Raw genomic sequence first — 20,454 nt, forward strand, 5'->3', positions numbered from 1 at the left:
AGCAAAATAGTTACAGTAGTACCTAGTTATGTGATTATATTCTCATGAGTTATATAAAGATAGTATGGCTTGTACCTGTTATGTAAGTTATATAAATATATTATTAAAAGTCTGACTATAAAATGTTGAGAAAAATAAGAAAGCATACCTATCTTCTGTAAACCAGTACAATCTTTTTTTTTTTTTTTTTGGCACGTGTACAGCGTACATTTGTGCATGCACACTTACAAACCTATTTATAACCGTAAAAATAGGAATGCCTTAAAATGTAAAACTTACCAGGAAAGATTACTATAAGGCACCCTAAATGTCAATGAAATGATCATTTAACTCACTTTTTCTTAGGAAAGTCTCTGAAATACTTGGAGAGCCAGTTAGTAAAGATCATTATTACAATCTTCATTTATGTCTTCCTGGTCCCTAAGCTTCACCCTTGTTTCCTAAATCCTCTCACTTTTTGACTTCTACTCTGACCAAATAACAACAACAAATAAGAACAACACAGGTGCTTGTTCTTATTAGCAAGATAATATGTAGCTTCACATTAAGGAGTAGAGATACTTATGATAAAGTTTAAATTTTTAACAGAAAAGCCATAACCAAGGATTAATGAAGAGTTAGCTTCCTACTAAAAAAATTTTATGGAATTTATTGCTTCCTAATAAGATCTAAATGTGCTAATATGTGCTAGTAAATAGGGGTAATAGAATATGATTTTTTTTCAAATCAGTTTTAACTATAAAGCAGTTTTATAGAGTTCAGTATACAAAAAACCTACCTGTGATGATGAATTCTGGGTTCTTGATATAACATTGACATTAGTAACAGCAGTAAAATTCCTATGAGGTCCTGATTCTGTGTGCTGAAAAGCAAATTCTTCAAATCTAGTTCTTTCTCCTGCCATGGAAAGAACCATTGAGAATGTCAAACATTAACATGACTTACAGGTATTAGAACTATTTTTCTACTTGGGGAATACGTGATTCCTTATCTGTTTATTGGTTTATTTTTTAAATGCACAGGTCAAAAACAATATCTTACAGTCCTGTCACAATTATTTACACTTTCTGGACTCTTGACAGTTTTTACCTACTTCATCTTGTATTTCTTTAATCTCCTCTTTTCCCTTTACTCTTGTTCCTGTTTTCTGTATATTATTCTTGAAGTATTTTTATAATTATGTCCATATTTTTGTGCCTGTTATTCAGAGGTTGAACCTCCAAGCCTTATCCTTTTTAAATTCATATATATATATGGATATATATATACACACACACATTATATATATATTCAGTTATAGTTGACATACAATATTATGTTTCAGGTGTACAACAGTGATTAGACATTTATATAACTTATGAAGTGATCACCTTGATTAAATCCAGTACCCATCTGACATCATACATAGTTATTACAATAGTACTGATTATATTTCCCATGCTGTACTCTGTAATCCCAGGACTATTTTGTAACTACTAATTTGTACCTCTTAATCCCTTCCTCCCTTCATTTATCTCCACACCATTCCAACCCAGCCACCCTCAAAATGCTGTCTGCATTTATGAACTTGTTTGTTCATTTATCCTGTTCTCTAGATTCCACATGTAAGTGAATCACATAAAGTCACATTTGCAAGACTTACCTCTTCATTATATTCTCTATTCTCATTTTTTCATATCTTTGACTTTTCTACTTTACGGAGATTTCCCTAACTTGGTCTTCTGACCATTGTATTGATTTTTGAAATTTTTTCTACTATTAAAGCACTGATTTCTAAGTTCCTTTTCTCTTAATTTTTTATAGCATCTTATTTCATGAATGAAATTTCTCTCCTATTATGTTTACTTCTATTCTTGGTATTTTCTGTTTCTTCTATGTTCCTTTATTCCATTTGTTTTGGTTCCCTATTTTGAGTATATATTTATTCACTTATTTACTGCCCTTGTTTATTTTGTTATGGATTGTAAAAAATAATTTTCTGTATAATGTAAAATCTGATGCCAGTCCATATTTACCTTTTCCTACTTGGTACAAAATGTTCTTTATGGCTAGTAGTTTCTTCAAGCCAGAATCTACATATTGAAATTGGTTCTTAACTTCTAGGTTTCTTATAATCTAGAAGAGTTTGTCTTTTCATATTTTCTAGTTAAAGAGACAAGACCAGGTATCCTACACTTCGTGGAGTTGTCTAGTTCTTGATAATAAAGCATTTTACATGGACCCCTGTGTTTTCATCAAACTGGAACTTAGATCTATCAATTCAAGTGAAATGTTTTACATCTTAGGTAATTTGTATTTCATCATGCCTCTTAGAGATACAAGTTTTCCTTTGTTTCAGTATACATGTATGAAAATGTCTCAAAAGCTGGTTGTCTTAAGATTGAGGCACTAAAAAGTGTAATGAGATCTCTGGATGTGGGTGGGAGTTTAATATTGTGCCACACTGGTTGATCAAGTAGTGATTATTAGGTAGTGACTTGACCTGTTATGGTGGGATTTCTAGAGACAGTGATAAATGTGTTAAATCCATCATGTATCATTACAGTCCAGTACATCTTAGATGTAATTATTTTCTAATTTATTGGGCATATTGACATATTACATCTAGGGCACACTTTACCTAATGTGTATAGTATTATATCCCCTGGAACAACAAATAAGATTGAAAAGAGTATATAGATAATTTGCTATTTAATATATATCTTCCCAGGTTTTAGTATTAATTTGCAGTAACGGTGGAACTGTCTTGTCTCAAATCCCCACAAAAATTTTATTTCGCATTATTAGAAGAGTTCTAGTTTCAAAGATACAGATCATGAAATTATAAATTCCTAAAGGGAATTGAACTAGGTGGTTGAGTTACCTTGACTTACAATTGCTCAAAAGTCTGAAGCAGCTTCAGTGAATCAATACCTCCATAGTAGATACCAAAAATGGTAATAAATTTTTATAAGGCAACCTTGTACTGACATATTTTGAGTCTAGAACACAACCTTGAAGACTAAATCCTGTCCTGGATGATAGTAGAAGATAACTCTAGTCGGGGAACACAGGAAGGAAATTCTTAATTGCCATAAAGTGGATGGATGCCCAGTCCACAAATAATTCTGAACTGACTACATGAATATGTTTAATGCTCATGGGACCTTAGATGCTTTGTATAGTTAGTGACTACTGGATTATAAACTCTCATGAAGCTAGGGTTCTTTGGAGATCAGAATTTTCAGTTTTTAGTGCTAGTGCTAATAATCCTCATTTTAACCTACCTAATGCTGTTTCACTCAAGTGTCTTTTCTTTCTTCCCTGTAACAGCTGTGCAGAAGATTCTGACCTTATTTGAGGCTTGCATGTAGGAGAATATCCATTTCTCCACTGACTCAGAGAAGTCTTATGTACTAAAACAAATGGAAAGGAAATGTGACATTTTAGTTCCTTAGCACAAACCGATAATGAACATGTTAATATGTTTCTACTTATGTCTTTGCAGAATATTAATATACCATTCAAAATTAACACAATAAATACTTATGTACCAAGTTGGAATACTCCTAAACTGAAAATACCTAGAATAAGATTCCTTAAAAACATCTTCAGGAATTGCCCAATTTCCTATAGTTGCTCCATTATTTGAAGGGGATAAAAAGGGAACAGTTTTCAACTTACAAAATCCTGTAATTCTTCTAAATTACAAGATTTTATAGAGAAGATTGGTTCAGTCTGTAAATCTTGGTTGAATATGATCTGAATCTTTAACTTCCTGCTTACCCTTAAAGCTGGAAATAATTCAGAACCAAGTTAGATTCTGCAGAATCACAACAGGTGGACCTCTCAAGAGCAAGAACCAGATTTCATCAACCTCTGACTGCCTACCACCATTCTTTCACTTTTTTAAAGCAATGAATTTTTTAAAACTTTCATTTAATATCTCTATGCCTCAGTTGCTTTATCTGTAAAATAGGGAGAACAGGCATTAGACATAAGTATATATAACTATTCATAAATGTTAGTTTCATCATGATTATTGTCTGAACCCCATATTTCTGGTACTGAATCAAATGGATTATTTTTTGAAGAGTTTAGAAATGGAAAGGAATGGAAAAAACATATAGGCTGAAGTGCCAAATTCTAACCAACAGTGAAAAATGTGGCCTACCAACAGTAACTGGGTCTTCATTTCAGGATAGCAAAGCACTCAAAAAATTAGACAATTTTTTTTTTTTTTACATAGACACATGCACAGATCTGTATAAATACATCCATACTAGGAAGCAAAAATAAATAAAGCAGAATTTTTGAGGAATCTCTGAAAGACTAATACATGGAATTAGACAAGAGCAAACTCAATGCAAAAAGCAAATGGGAAAGTATTACCCCCAAAATGTGATCAACATCAAAAGTGCTCTAGACCTGGAGAAAAGGGAAACGAAGCAAGACAATTATTTGGAGCATCTAATAGGATGCCAACACATGGCAACACCTCAGCCAGGCTCATTGGTGAGAGATTATCTGTTTTAAGAAAAAATCTGGGAGCCTTGAGCAGAAAAATGATGGGTGAAGAGATAAGGCAATGCCCATATGCCCCATTTGAAACATATCCTGCCTATCCCTAACTGCCTCTGAAAAATGGTATAGAGTGCAAATTTCTACCCTTTTCATGAAGAGCATCCCATAGTGACAGAATAGTCTTAACTGAATATCAGCTTTAAAGATGAGAACACATGACTCCAACAAAAGTCTGAATACCAACACCATAAAACAAAGAGGTACAACAAATTTCAAGAAATAGTTAAGGGTCAAAATAATACAGATTAGCAAGCCTTTAGAACACTAATATTGCCAACAGAAACAGGCAAAAGGTCTCTCTAGAAAGACCTTAGAAATTGAAAATTCAAATTTAAAATAATCACTACCGGGGCTCAATAATGGAAGGGACACAGCTGGAAATCAAAATCAGTGGGTTGGAAGAGGAATTGCAGAACTCAAAGGAATCTAGAATGATGGGAAATATGAAAAAGGACGAACCAAAATGGGATAACAGGAGATAATAGAGAATGCATGGGAGGCTATATTTGAAGAAATGATAGCCAAAAAATTTTCAACAATGATACCCTAAGATTTCAACAACTCGAGTGTCACAGATGGGGAGAGGGGGAGGAATCTAAATCATACAGCACATCACAATAAAGATACCCTAAAAATTATCAGAGAAGGGATAAAAACATTACTGCAAAGGAATGAGAGATGGACATAAAGCAAAACTAGATGAGGAAAACAGTGACTTTAAAAAACTAAGAGAAAATGTTAGAACGAGATGGCCTCCAAGATTTCTCCCCCTCCCCCGCCGCCCCCCAAAAAAGACTGCAGTGAAATAAATAGAAAACAAGATGGCAGGCATAATTCTAAACTCATTTCTAAAAAGAACTAGAATTATAAGTTAGGTTTTAAAATGTATACGTGCCTGGCACATGTAGGTGTTTCAGTAATGCTCACTTGTTTTAATAGAATTATTTCTGGAGTATTTGAAAGCAAATTCCAAACAGTTCACCTTTCTCCTAAAAGCAATTCACCACCCTTCTAAAAGTACATCAAACATTTTGAAGAAAAAAACACTAAGCTTATGCTTTTTATTGAATATTATTCAAAAGTGTTCTTTACAGTTACTTTTTTTCTTCTTGGTGTCTTGTTAGGTTTCAATGGGACTAATGAAACAGTAGGAAATATATGACAATTTAGCATCTAATTATACACATTATCTGTCCTATTTATAGTAACCTTCCCAGCTTTTGGGTTCTTGCTCTCAAATCCTCTCCTAGATTTCATCCTAACATACCTCGACCCAGTCAGTATCTCTTCTATCTCCTGCCTTCCTTTCCATCCTTTTCATTTATTTATTCAATAACTTTATAGAGATCCAATTACACAGCAGGCACTGTTATACCTTGGGAAAACAATGGTGACTAAAAACTGGCATGGTCTCTGCCCCAATATAGTTTACGGACATTATTCAACAATTGCAACTAATGTATAATAGAAAACTACTATTGAGAGAAGTTAATGAGAGTATATAATAGTATGACAGCTCTAGGAAACGCTTCCCCAGATAAAGTGAAAGATTTCAAATATGAACAGAATATCTGATGGCAAGGGGAAGAAAGAGAATGGTATGTACAAAGGTGAAAGGCAGCAGGGAAAGGACAAATTTGGCAAGTCAACAGCAGTTAGGTAGTACAGAGTATGGAAACATGATGAAAACGAACCATAAATAGGTAGGAGCCAGCCCATGTAGGCAGGGCTTTAGGGATTCTCTATTAAGAATATTCTCTCTGAAATATAAGAAGGGAATGGGGGTGAGGGGCAAGTGTGACATCATTAGACTTGCATATTGAAAAGATCACTTGGTACAGAGATTGGAGGGAAATAAAAGTTGATAAGGCTATTTCAGCAGTATAGATAAGGGATCATTAAGTTGGACTGTGAGTGGTAGAAATGAAGATAACAGCACCAGATTTGAAATAAATATATAAGACTGCACTGAACATAGGTGAAGAAGGTTGAGCCCTAGGTTTCTGTCTTGCCTGTGGTTGGGCTATTGTTCCTCTCTCATCTGTCCACTCAAAAAGTAATAAACTTTAATTTGACATAATTTCAGACTACAGAAAACTTGCAATAGTACAAGTAAGTCCTGTATACCCTTTACTTAGATTCTCCAAATGTTAACATTTTATCATATTTGCTTTATCTTTTTGAACTGCAATAAAGTTGTTGACATGATACCCTAAATATGTCAACATGTATTTTTAAAAAACAAGGAAATTCTTTTATAATAGCCAGCCACACAATGATCAAAATCAAGAAATACTAGTAGCTATGTAGATCTTACTCAAAATTCACCAATTATTCCTATAATGTTCTTTATAGAACATTCTGATCACTCTGCACTCAGTTGTCAGGTCTCTCTAAAGTTTTCTTGCATTTGAAATGGTTCCATTGTCTTATCTTTCGTGACTGAATATTTTGATGAGTACAGGCCCTTAAATTGGCTTTGTTTGGTATTTTTTCACAATTGGTAACTAACCATCTGCTCACTCTTTAATCCATACTCTGTCTTTTCTCTCCTTCCTTGTTATCTGACATCAGCAGGGCTGTCAAAGTTGTCCACTTTAATGGGCAGTCCAAAATAAATCCAAGGTCTGGCAAAGCACATATATATCCAGCTACTCACCTTCACACAATTTACCCAAATACCAGGCCATTTTATATATGCTTGAATGCATCACACTGTCTCATGGCACTATGACAAGTCATGTGTGTGTTTCCATTTTAAAACTTTGTTACTTAATATGGGCCAACAGCATTTGAATTACCTGGGACCTTATTAGAAGTGCAGAATCTCAGACCCCCATTCCAGAGTTACTGAACCAGAATCTACATTCTAATGATATCCCAAGTAATTTACACATTAAAGTCTAAGAAGCAATGATTTGAACACTTCTCATTCTTCCTCTAAATTCCAATTAAGTATTAAAAGCTACACTTGTCTGGAGTTCTTGTTGCCCTTTTCCCGTGACTCTTAACCTTTCCTTCCTCTGCCTTTCCCTAGGCACATTCATACACCCTCTCTTCTTTTTAGAATACTTTTATCATATTTGTGCCCATCACATCCTCTAATAATTATTTGTGTCTGCTTCCCTTATTACAATTTCTTTGATTTCCTGTGATTCACCTTTGATTCTTTAGCACTTAATAGTCTACCTGGCACAGAATAGGTACTCAATAAATGTTGAATTCGTTTTACTTAATTCTATAGAAATCAGTAACAGTAAAATAAAAATTAATGACTAGCTATTTAAAACAGATATGATAAAACCTAATTAATGCTTAATTATTTGGAGAGGAGAGATTGAAATACAAAGAATACTTCATTGATTTTCCTAATACTAAAGCATTCAACTCAAATGTCCTCTATTAATTCCCTATTACTAATATTACATTATTGATGCATTACCATTTTGTGCCTAAAATATTTACACTGCTCTATATTTAAGTCAGATAAAAGAGCAACATTAGAACAAATAAAATCACCTTACTTATCTAATAGCATAAAATTTCATTTTTGCATATTTCCTTTCAGTCATATAATGCATATTCATATTTCAAATGTAATAATTTTTATTTGAATACATGACTGTATTTTTTAATCTGATAACACACTCATAATTGTTATTTTTTCAGATGGTTGCCTAACATTCCTCTGATTAGAGACAATATAATTTAACTGTTTTTTAGCTCTTAGAGCTGGGTGTCATCATGGTATTATTTCTATTATGGACATTCTTAAAATTATCACCTTCCTGCATACACTTTTTTCTATTTTTAAAAAAGTTTAGTCTCAGGATAAATTCCAAGGAGTAGAATTATATTATGAAAAAGTAATACAAGATAACCTATATTTTCCTGTATTTCTTTAGTCTTTTTCCCTAAAGATAAGAAATTGCTTCGTGTCCTTAGTGTTTTCATTTTTCTTAACTTTTTACTGTGAAAAAATTTCAACAAAGAATAGGATAATGAACTCCTAAGTACCTATCATTCAGCATCAACAATTACATACTGGTAACCAATTTTGTTTCATCTCTCTCCCACTTTTTTTTTTTTTTGCTAGAGTATTTTAAAGCAAATCCCATACATCATATGTTATCTACATCTGTCACCTTGAAGCTCTAACAAACTGATAAAGTATGTGTGTGTTTATGTAACTACATGCATTATTACATCTAACAAAACTAACACTTCATTAATATCCAACATCAGTCCATGATCAAATTTCTGTCTCAAAAACTGTGTGTGTGTGCACGTGTGTGTGTGTGTGTGTACAGCTGAGTTCAAATCAGGATCCCCAAGAGGCACAGGCATTGCATTTTAATGATAAAAGAAACATTTTTACATGGTTATAACTGTACCACACATAGAAGTAAAACATTTTTGTCCTTCTTACATCACTTAACATTATTTAAAAAATGTTTTCATTCTTATATGAACTTACAATATTTTTAAAAGCTGTATATTCCACTGTGTTAGTTAACCATATCCCTACTATGCCCTTCAAGTTGTTTGCATTTTTTTATTATGACAAATATGTTAAATATATTTTTAAGAAAAGTGGTGTCATATTTAGAATTGGACTAGGTTCGTAGAAATGGATCAGAGTACAGAGTTAACAGTTTAGTCATTTATTGTGAGCAAGTATACAAAGTTTTTATCAATAATCTTATTAAACAAAATATATACTTTAAAGGCCTTGTAATGAATTTCATACTTACCAAAAGGCTTGTATCAATTCTTACTGCTACCGCAAATATATGAGGGTCCTATTTTAATTACAGTCTTGCCAGAATTGATATTTATAATATTTGAATTTATTAATTAGAAATAGTAAACATTTAGCACAGTGTTTGGCACAAAAGTCCTTGGTAAATGTTAGCTATTCTTTTTTTCATTATTATTGAATACACCTAGTTTTTCTAATTCATAAGATATAATTTTTAACATTCAACTCTTTAATCCACCTGGAACGTATTTTAATATTCATCCATCTTAAATTTGTTTTAATGTGCTACGTAAGGTAGAAATCTCATTTTATCTTTTCCCAAGTCATTATTTAATGCCACTAATTACAAAAGAAACAGTTGTTTAAAGCATGTACTCTGAGTCATACTGCTTGGATTTGAATCCTGGCTCTATCACTACTCAACTGTGATTTGGGTAATGTTAGTCAAGGAGAAAAATAATAATACCTACTTTATAGGGTTGTACAGATTAAAGCAACTAATAAACATAAAGCCTTTCAACCACTACTGGCATATAAGGAATACTTCCTAAGAATAGTTTATTTTTATTATTTATTGATTAGACTATTCTTTCCACGTTGATAGGAAATAATATCTTTATCATATAATGAACTCTTTGGCTTTTTCTTCAGTGTCCTTGATCTGGCTTCCATTAGCATCACAATATTTTACTGATTATAGCTTTATAATATATTTTGATATCTGATACCTCCTTATTGATCTTTTAAATTTTTTATTGGATATTCAATATTTTCTGATGTAAATTTCAGAATAATTTTTGTTCCAAAATAAGAATACTTGTGTGATTCTGATTAGAATTACATTATAAATTAATTTGAGGAAAAATGACATCTTAAGTTACAATACTTTCTTCTGACAGGAATCGGGTATTTCTCTCCATATAGGCATATACTCTTATGTTCCTTAGTAAACTTTTGAAGTTTTCTTCATGTAGGCCTTTGTTAAATTTAATCTTATATATGTTAAATTTTCATTGTCAGTGTGCCTAGAATTTATTCCTTGTTCTAACTGGTTATTACTGCTATTTATAAATGCTACTGATTTTTAGAATTTTAAAATCTACTTTTCAGAACACTAATTCTAATAGGTATTTCAGTTGATTCTTGAGTTTTTGAGGTAGATGATTATTTCACCTGGAATAATTTCTCTGAGAAGTAAACATTTTGTATGGCTTTTTTGGTTAGCTCTGCAGATAGTCAAAATACTTCTCATTGCTTTCAAGCAAAGACAGTGTCCCCATCCCCATTCAGAGTACTCATAAACGTTTCATAAGTTTTCAAGTTTTATAATTTTAGTTTTATAATTTTAGTGTTATATTTAAAATTCTTGGAACCAGCTGGAATTGATACATATGAAACAACTGTGCAAACAAACTGTCCCCCACAAGGCTAATAGTAGTTACTGAATAGTTCTCCATTTTCTCATTAATTTACAGTTTTTCCCTTATATAATAAAGTATAAGCTATGTAGTTTGCTTCATGGATCTACTTTCCTAAATGTATGCAAAATAGAATCTATGCTAACTACTACAGATTTTTGTCATGTTTCCTTATGTGGTCGGGATAGATTCTCTCAATACTTTTTCTAGCAATTCCTTTTATAGTTTCTTGTTTATTCTTCCCAATGGGCTTTACAATGATTTTAAGAAGACAAAATTCTATTAGAACCTCATTTATATTGCATTAAACATATAAACCAACAAGAATAATTGCTATCCTTATTAATTTTACCATACAGGAATGCTTTTTTTTCACATTTATTTAAATTTCCTTTTATATTTATAGACCATATTTAAGAATTTTCATTCAGTAAGTATCACACATTGTTAGCAATACTCTCGTGTATTTTTTATTCATGTGTGTGATTTGTGAAAAGTGAATATTAAAAATTAAGGATTTACATTTATTCCTTTGTTAAATTTTATTTCCTTAGAAAACAAAAGTATAAGTATCTGAAAGATATAAAAGGTATATAAAATACAAGATTTGTAAATAACATACCAGATGATGGAGATATGATACAGTCTCCCAGAAATTTATTTTCAGCAAGATCTCCTTTTATTTCAGTCTTTTTTAACAATGTTTCAAAGTGAAAATGGAGAGGCACATCTGGAAAAATAAAAAAAGTATTTTCAGTGAACACTTTTTACAGGCTCTAATATTAAGACTGCTTTCTTTCTATAAATAGCACATAAGCTTAGACAAATGAGAAAAAGCTTGAAAAGTCACAACTTTCTGACATGGCAGAATACTTTTTCAAAGCATACGAGTAGCAATATTTTGGAATTACTGATTATATGTACTAAATAATCAAATAAAAATGCTAATAATGAACAACTTCATAAACTAAAATAATTCATAAGATGAACAAAATTGTAAGTATTAATAAATACTATCACAGATGAAACAAATGTACCCAAAGGGTCTTTAATAAAACATACAGACAGACCTGTCTGACTCTTTTTAAGTCCATTCCATCCCACCGCACAACTTTTGCATCTGAAATAATGAGGTTTCCAAAAGATATAATTACATGGTTTTAATTACTTGAGGGAAAACCACTATAATTCAGATGTATCCTTCTATAAAAATAGCAACTTTCACATTCCCTTAGTTTAATATTATGAATCCTAAGATGAATCTTTTACAAAGATTCAAACCTACTGCCAAACTAGCTCTCTTCTTTTAAATAGAGACTTAGATATTCAATTCACTGTTTATAGTCTATAATTTTATGATAAAAAGAGGAGCTAAGCAATAAAATGGGCTTCACACATTTATTAAAGGGCTTGTCTTCAATCAATAATGTAAAACCAAAATCATCTTAAAAAACATTTAAGAGACACTTAAACATTTTCATAAGAAACAAACAAAATTTTATAAAGCAGTTGAAATATTGAAAGTGATGCTATTGAAAGAAGGTATTTATTTTTAAGAAAACGAATTATGAATGCATAAATAAGGAAAGACCCAGGAAGAGTCTGGATTTTAAAGAAGTATCTCTCTCTCAAATGATGTATTTTAATAGTAGATCCATAAGTGTGGATAAATATGCAAAAAAAAAAAAATGGGTTCATGAGTATCATAGTGTCTGCCCCAAGGGACAGAGGTAGGATGGCTATTCTGTGATCATATAAAAACTATAGGACAAAATGAAAATAAAAATAAAAACTAAACCTGCTTAAACATTTCAGGATTCTGATATTTCCAATTACCAAAACATAAGTTTGTTTCTTCAAAGAAAGATCACTTACTTTTATAAAGAGACTATCACCTATTCTACTACTGTTCTTTATGAGTTGTGGAAAAACTTGATGTAACTAGGGAAGGTCTCTGTTCCATCCATATACCTCCTTTAGTGCCTCCCTACACTGTGTGTGACCTGTGTAATTTATCAAAATATTTCATGATGCTTTATTACACTTACAAGTTTACATTTCAGTTGTCTTAAACTTGAATGCAAGTGCCTTGAAGGATTTGTTTGTATTTATACTCCTAACACCTAGTTAGTACCTAGTATACAGTAGGCATTCAGATTTTTACTAAATGAACATAAGAAGACAAGAATAACCCTAATTAGTAGGTGAGGAAGCTAATCTTATTAGAGTAGACATTAAGAGGATTAAGATGAAGGATATTTATACCAACTGTCAGGGTTATGTCATCAGAGAAACAAATTTACTAATAAGAAAACAGGCAGTAAAGAGTAAAGGTTAGGTTGGTTCCAGAGCATGACTACCTCAGATCAAATCCTGCCCCATCACTTATTAGCTGCGTAATCTTAAATGAGAAATTTAACATCTCTAAGCCTGTTTTTTCATATGTAAGATAAAAAGAACAATAGTATCTATTATCATAGGCTTGTTGCGAGAATTAAACAAGAAACTGTAATGTGCTTATAGGGCCCAGTGTATGCTAAGACTAAATGTTAGCTGCATTATTATTGTTATATTTTTGTTTCTATTGTTAAGGTTTCCTCAAAGATGGAATAAAATAGTTCCCGGCAGAAAATTACTTCAAAGTATGGTGTACTTAAAGCACTCTAATACTGGTAAAAATTAAACTAAGATTCAGGGCAGGAATAGGTACAAACACTTTACAAAGAGGAGCTTTACAAAGAGGAGCAGTGCCTGGATGCTTAGAAATAAAATCCGAAAAGGAAACAAAGCCTATTTGAGATATCTTTCCATAGAGAGACAAACATGAGATAACCAGTGTGCAGAATGTTTCCTTTTTTTACCTTCAATATTTACGTTAGTCCCTATATAAGACCGGAAGTGTTCCAACAGAAACCAAGAACCGGAAACTTAAGGCCACCTAGGGAAATGGGGATGTATGTGTCTCATTTACTCATTTGTAGATTATAGATATTCTTTGGGTTCAAGAACCGACTATCCCTAAATATAGACAATTTTCTTCTCTCCTAAGAAATCCAATGTTGGTTATAAATGGAGGAATAAAATATGGCAGGGAAAAAGTAACACATAAAAAAAAAAAAGACACTGACTTACTGAGACAATTCAACAGCATAGCCATGTTATCAATAAAATGCTAAAATTTTAACACTCAAAAAACTATTTCCCAAAGTAAACCAAAATTTCCAAGGAATTAAAGACATTAACTCAGCATACAACTTAATTCTTCTATAAAAACTGTTTAGTTGTAATAACCAGTGAGAAAATAATTGACAAAATAAAATTTTATTAGGTTCCTTGTATTTATAGGATTAGATTTCACCATAGAAAATACTCAGTTAAATGTTTTATAAGGAGGCTTACCTGATGGCAATGACAGAACAGAATGAAAAGAAGAATCTAACTCTGATACATGTTCTCTTAATATCTGAGACTTTGAATTGTGTTCACAGCTACTCCACGCTGAAGTTGACTGCAGGCAAGGCTTTTGTGTAGTATTTAAAAACACTGTTTCCTTTGAAGGCAAAGTCTGCAAGGAAAAAGAATAATTTAAAGACTTCATTTTTGCCTGAAAAGTGAATTAGAGAATATAATAGTTATAGTACAGTATCTGAATAACACAGAAAGAAATCCTGACTTAATAAGTCACCTTGGAGAAAGACTTTAACATAAAGTTGTTGAAGGCCTTGAATGTGATGAGACTTGACAGGGAGTCCCTGTTCAGTTTTTCAAAATGAAGATCAATGTCTAAGAAAAGGGGTCTTTATCCTATCTTATGAAGTCATAATAAAAACAAATGAGTTTGAGAAGCTTTAGGTCAAAAGAAAATGGTTACACTCCAGAATAGTGAGATCTGTAAGTGATGGTGAGCAGGTGCTATATTATGAGTTGTGTGTACTCTTTTTCTCCTTGCAACCTGTTAACAACCAATGAATAAAACTAGTCTCTGCAGTAAATTCTAAAGCCAGACAATATCTCCATTGGAACAATAGTAAAGTACTGAGTATTTTATGAGTTTACATTAAATTTAAGATATGTTATTTAAAAAGATATGTAGGGAACATGCAATATGTTACATGAGTTTGAGTTTTTAAAGATTTGAGTCCAGGAATCTTAAGAAAATCATGTTGCTAAATTAAAAAGTTATGTTGCCACAGTAAGACAAACATAATGTGTTTAAATGCTGGATTTTAAAATTATATTTCTGGTCATGAAATTAGTATACATTGAATGGGAAAAAATCTATAGAGAAAATATTTTTAAAATTAATAGAATTCACTTATATGCTTTCCCTCACTCTTACCTCTATCTCCTACAATAACACTAGGACTCATTTTGATATTTAAAATGCTTATTAGAACTGAGATCTTAAGATGCTATCTTTAAACATTTTTATTTTATAAATTACATTAGGTTTTTCAACTTTGAATTTGAGTTTCCTGGCTAACTTTGGCATTTTCTCTCTGTGTTTCTACAGCACCTTGGGCATATCTATCTCTGCCATAGCATAAGCTAGATTTCGTTTGGACTGTTAGCTTCCTGAGTGTTGGGACTATGTTCAATCTTGTATACCCAGAACTTGACACCATCCCTGACATATAGTTGAAACTTGAATGCTGACCAACTGAATTTTATCTTATTTGTTTAAAAAAAAATTTAAGTGAATGAAACTTTAAATACACGTGTGCCTGAGACTATTTCATTGGGCAAAAAGTCCCTGTTAATATATGCTAAAATTTATCATGTAATAACTTCCATTTATATTCCATTGGCCAAGACTTAGGTTATATAATCATACCTAGCTCAGTGGTTAAGTAAATTGATGAATTTTTATAAAAAGATATAACATGTATATACATGATTATAAGTCATTTCCAAGATTTATTGTAATGATGTGCTGTGTGTGTGTGTGTGTGTGTGTGTGTGTGTGTGTGTGTGTGTGTGTGTGTATGGCAGGGGTTGCTGTTTTTTTTACATTTACAAGATGTTTTTGACTCACTATAGAAATGTTCTTTTATGATGTAGTTCAGAAAGATATATGGAACATTTATTTTAAATTACAAAGAAAAAAATGTGCTAAACTCCCTTTTTTCCATATATGGCTAGAGCATTATAAATAAAAGTTGATAAAATCTGAATATTTACCATATAATAACTTTTCTTGTGCAATTATTCCAAATCCGGGAAACCCATTAGCCAATTTGAAACTATCCTAAATAATTATGGAGACAAGTGAGGGGCATCTAGGAAAAGGCCTTTTTTTTCCCCCTGCAGAGAAAGTGAAGCCCAGGAGGCTGAAAAGGAATGGATGGAGAAATAAGAGAAAAAACAGGAGATTCTTGCCAAAAAAAATTCAAATGTCTTAGAGGGTGTGATCAACAATACCATATGCTGCATAAAAAATTCAAGTAAAAAAATGCCAGAAAAGTATCCACTAAATTTTTTTAACTTTAATAATGAAACATTCATATATACAAACGAACATGTAATTTATAGAGAAGTCATAAAATAATTTTTAAAAAACATCTATACTCACCATCTTACTTTAACAGAACAATACCAATAATACCTCTGATGCCTTTTCCTCCTACTCCGCCTGCAGGAGCCTGTGGAAGATATTGCTACTTTCCTCCTGATATCTGTGCTTTCCTCCTCCCTCTTCAAAACTCCTGATTTTCAGCTGAGCACATCTGTTAAGCTTCCTTGCATCTATAAATTACTAAATTCTAGCCAGAGAACCATGAAGAGAAGTAATGTGTGCAACGTCCATGAAGTGACCTTAAGAAGGTAACTTATTCCTTCATTCTTCTACCTTGCTACTTGTAACATAGCTGTGGTAGTGAGCCACCATAACCATATGGATGAAAGTAATGCTCAAAAGATCAAACGAATTGGGAGGAGCCTGGCTCCTAGATAACCATATAGAGTAGCTGTCATGCCTAGAATATTTCTATCTTTTACAAGACAAAGATATCAACTTACACCTTGTTTATGTAAGTATATTATATATAAACTTATATTTTGTTTCTGTCAAATGCAGCTAAATCTGAATCTTAACTACATATATTGTGCCTCCTTAATCATATCTTTCTCTCACATTTCCAGGAGTAACTGCTATCCTGAACTTTAATTTTATCATTTCCTTGATTTCTTTATATTTTTTCCAAATAAGTATATATAATCCTATACAATTTACTAATTAAATCTATATGCTTTAAAAATGCATATAGACAGAAGAATGTTAAGTATAATTTCCTGCTTTATTACTCAACATTATATGAACTCAATTCATCATTCTTCTGTTTATAACAACCTATAATTGGCCATTCACTTTTTACTCTATGGGGAAACACATGTTTTGATTATTTTTCTATTGGAATGTCTTTTTCTTATTGACTTTGTAAGTTCTCTTTATATAACTAGAAAGCAACAAATCCTTTGTATGTTCTATATATTGCTTCCTGTCTGAGCTTCTTTTCACTTTCTTTGTGGTGTCTTTTGATCAACAGATGCTTTTAAATGATTCCTTTTTAATTATGCCAGGACCATTCAATGGAAAAAAAATAGTCTCATCAACAAATAGTGCTGGGACAACTAGATATTCACAATTAGGAAGCAAAAGAATGAAGTTATACTCCTACCTAACACCACATACAAAAATTAACTCAAAATGGATCAATAACCTAAATATAAGAGCTTAAAGCCATAAATATCTTAGGAGAAAACTTAGGGGTAAATCTTCATTACCTTGGATTACACAATGGATTCTTAGATATGACACCAAAAGCACAAAAAACAAACAATTGGACTTTGTCAAAATTAAAAACTTAGGTGCAATAAAAAGAGAACCTACAGAATGGTAGAAAATACTTACAAAACATATATCTGATAAGAGTCCAGTACCCAGAATATATAAAGACAAATAACTCAATTAAAAAATAAGCAAAGGATTTGAACAGACATTTCTTCGAAGAAGATATACACATAGCCAACAAGCACACAAAAATATGCTCAAGCATCATCGGTCATTGAGGAAATGCAAACCAAAACCACAGTGAGGTACCACATCATACCTACTAGAATGTCTATAATAATAATAATAATAATAATAATAATAATGATGATAATAATAAAAAATAACACATGTTGAAGAATAACAAGTATTGTAGAAATTTTGGGAACCTCATACATTGCTGGTAGGAATGTAAAATAGTTCAGCTGCTGTGGAAAACAGTTTACTGGTTCCTCAAAAACTTAAATATAGAATTACCATATGACCCTGTAATTCTACTACTAGGTATAATTTGCCCCATTTCAACAGAAATAGCATATTATATAAACTCTTCTATACCTTTTCTCCCTAGTAAACAGTATATCTTAGGGACTTTTCACATCAGTTTGTATAAAGCTTCCTCATTCTTTTTTTATAGTATTCCAGTGTATGGATATACTCTAATGTATTTAGCCAGTATTCTGTTGATGAACATTTGGGTTATTTATAGTTTTTGCTTTTACAAGCAATGGAGCAATGAATGATCTCATATCACATGAATTCATACTTTAAAAAATAATTGAGATGACATTCACATTACATAAAATTAACCATTTTAAAGTGAAAATTCTATGACATTTAGTACATTTACAATTTTGTGCAACCACCACCTTTATCCAGTTAAAAAAATTTTTTTACTCTAAAGTAAAACTCCTTGCCCATTAAGCAATTTCTCCCCATTACCCCATCTATATCCACAGCTCCTGACAACCACTAATTTCTAAGGATTTATCTATTCTGAATATTTCATATAAATGGAATCATACAGTATGTGACTTTCTATGTCTGACTTTCTCACTTAGCATAATGTTTTTGAGGTTTATCCAGATTGTAGCATGTATCAGTACTTCATTATTTTATGGATGAGTAACAGTCCATTTTGTGTATATACCACAATTTGTTCATCAATTCTTCCACTGATGGACATTTGATCTGTTTCCACATTTTGGCTATTGTGGATAGTGCTGTTATGAACATGAGTATATATGTACTTGAAAATATTTTTTAATTTTGGTGGGATATACAGGCAGACCTCAGAAATACTGCAGGTTCAGTTCCATGCTACCATGATAAAGCAAATACCAGAAAAAAGTGAGTCACAAATTTTTTGGTTTCCAAGTGCATATAAAAATTATGTATACACTATACTATAGTCTATTAAGTTTGCAATAACACTGTCTTTTTATAAAAACAGTATACATACATTAATTAAAAAATACTTTATTGCTAAAAATGCAAGTTATAATATTTTTGCTGATGAAGGGTCTTAGTTTCAATTTGTAAAAATGCAATATCTGTGAAGCACAATGAGGTGCACAATAAAATGAGGAATGCCTATAAATGGAACTCATCCATGTCCGGGCAAGTTTCTGTACACATTGTGATACTGAATTTCATTATATGAATACATTATAATTTATGTATCAATTCTATTATTGATGGACCACTGGATTGTTTACAATTTGTAGCTATTACAAATAATGCTACTCTGAATAGGATTATACATGTTCTGCTAATGTACAAAATCCTATGCAGTTTTAGGATATCTTTCCAGAACTGTAATCTTAAATTACAAGTATGTTTATCTTCAACTTTACTAGAAAGAAGCAAACGATTAGCCAAAGTGCTTGTACCAATTACTCTCGACCAACACTGTGTCCCCATTGTTCTAAATCCATACCAACATTTGATATTATTCTAATTTTAAAAATTTCCCAATCTAGTGGGTATAAATTGGTATCTCGTTAACTGGATTTTTTTTTTTTTTTTTTTTTTTTGCAAATTACCAATAAGGTAGTAAGTTCTTTAAAATGGTGCTGGAAAACTGTAATTGGATCTCTGTCCCTGACCATATATAATAATCATCCAGTGGTAGATTATAAGATTAAATGTAAAAGTAAACAGTAAAGGGCATTTTAGAAGATACACAGAATACATGATCTCAAAGTAGGAAAATATCCAAATAAGCCATGAAGTTGTGAAATTAACTACATTAAAACGAAGAATTCCTATTGAAAAGACAATGAAACACAAGCAGCCAATTGGAAGATATTTGCCACACATATACAACCATAAGCTATAGTCAGAAAATGAAGAATTACTAAAATAGAAAAATGTGAACCAATTAAAAGTATGCAAAAGAACTAGAACATGCCAGTTTCATAATAGAGAGATTCTACCCATCCAACAAATAAAGAGATTACCCTTTCCTGACTACTCTCTAGTACCACTTGTCTTAAATCAAGTGTCCATGTACATTGAATCTGTCTCTGAGTTCTCTATGATTTCACTGTTTACTTCTAAAGCGCTGAACCCCTGCATCGATACCACACTGCCTTAACTCCTATAGCTTTAAAATAGTATTTGATACCTGGAAGAACAAGTCTTATCACTGTGTTCTTAGATATCATCATATTTACTGTTAACCATTTGCAAGGGCATATAAATTTTTAAGTGGATTTGTTATGTTCTAAAACAAACAAACAAAAAAACCCCACCACACAAATACATAAAACGAATTACTTTTTGAGATTTTGACAGGCATTGTATTAAAGCTATGAGTCAATGTGGAAAGAACTTCTTTGCAAGATTGTAGTATTCCTATTATGAATATATATATATAT

The 20,454-nt window shown here is 31.7% G+C and overlaps 1 protein-coding gene across 1 annotated transcript in view; it reads right to left on the minus strand.

Annotated features, from left to right (window-relative positions):
- The window catches only part of KANSL1L (KAT8 regulatory NSL complex subunit 1 like), a 120,620-nt gene that overhangs the window by 6,398 nt on the left and 93,768 nt on the right, over window positions 1-20,454 (minus strand). Inside the window, exons 7-10 of the mRNA XM_015596468.2 lie at window positions 14,143-14,308; window positions 11,366-11,473; window positions 3,267-3,395; window positions 738-897 (exon numbers count right to left, since the gene is read on the minus strand). Coding sequence (XP_015451954.1) covers window positions 738-897; window positions 3,267-3,395; window positions 11,366-11,473; window positions 14,143-14,308 — 563 coding nt within the window. The remainder of the gene's footprint in view (window positions 1-737; window positions 898-3,266; window positions 3,396-11,365; window positions 11,474-14,142; window positions 14,309-20,454) is intronic.

The sequence above is a fragment of the Pteropus alecto genome, unplaced genomic scaffold (genome assembly GCF_000325575.1).
Source record: "Pteropus alecto unplaced genomic scaffold, ASM32557v1 scaffold3, whole genome shotgun sequence".
NCBI lineage: Eukaryota > Metazoa > Chordata > Mammalia > Chiroptera > Pteropodidae > Pteropus > Pteropus alecto.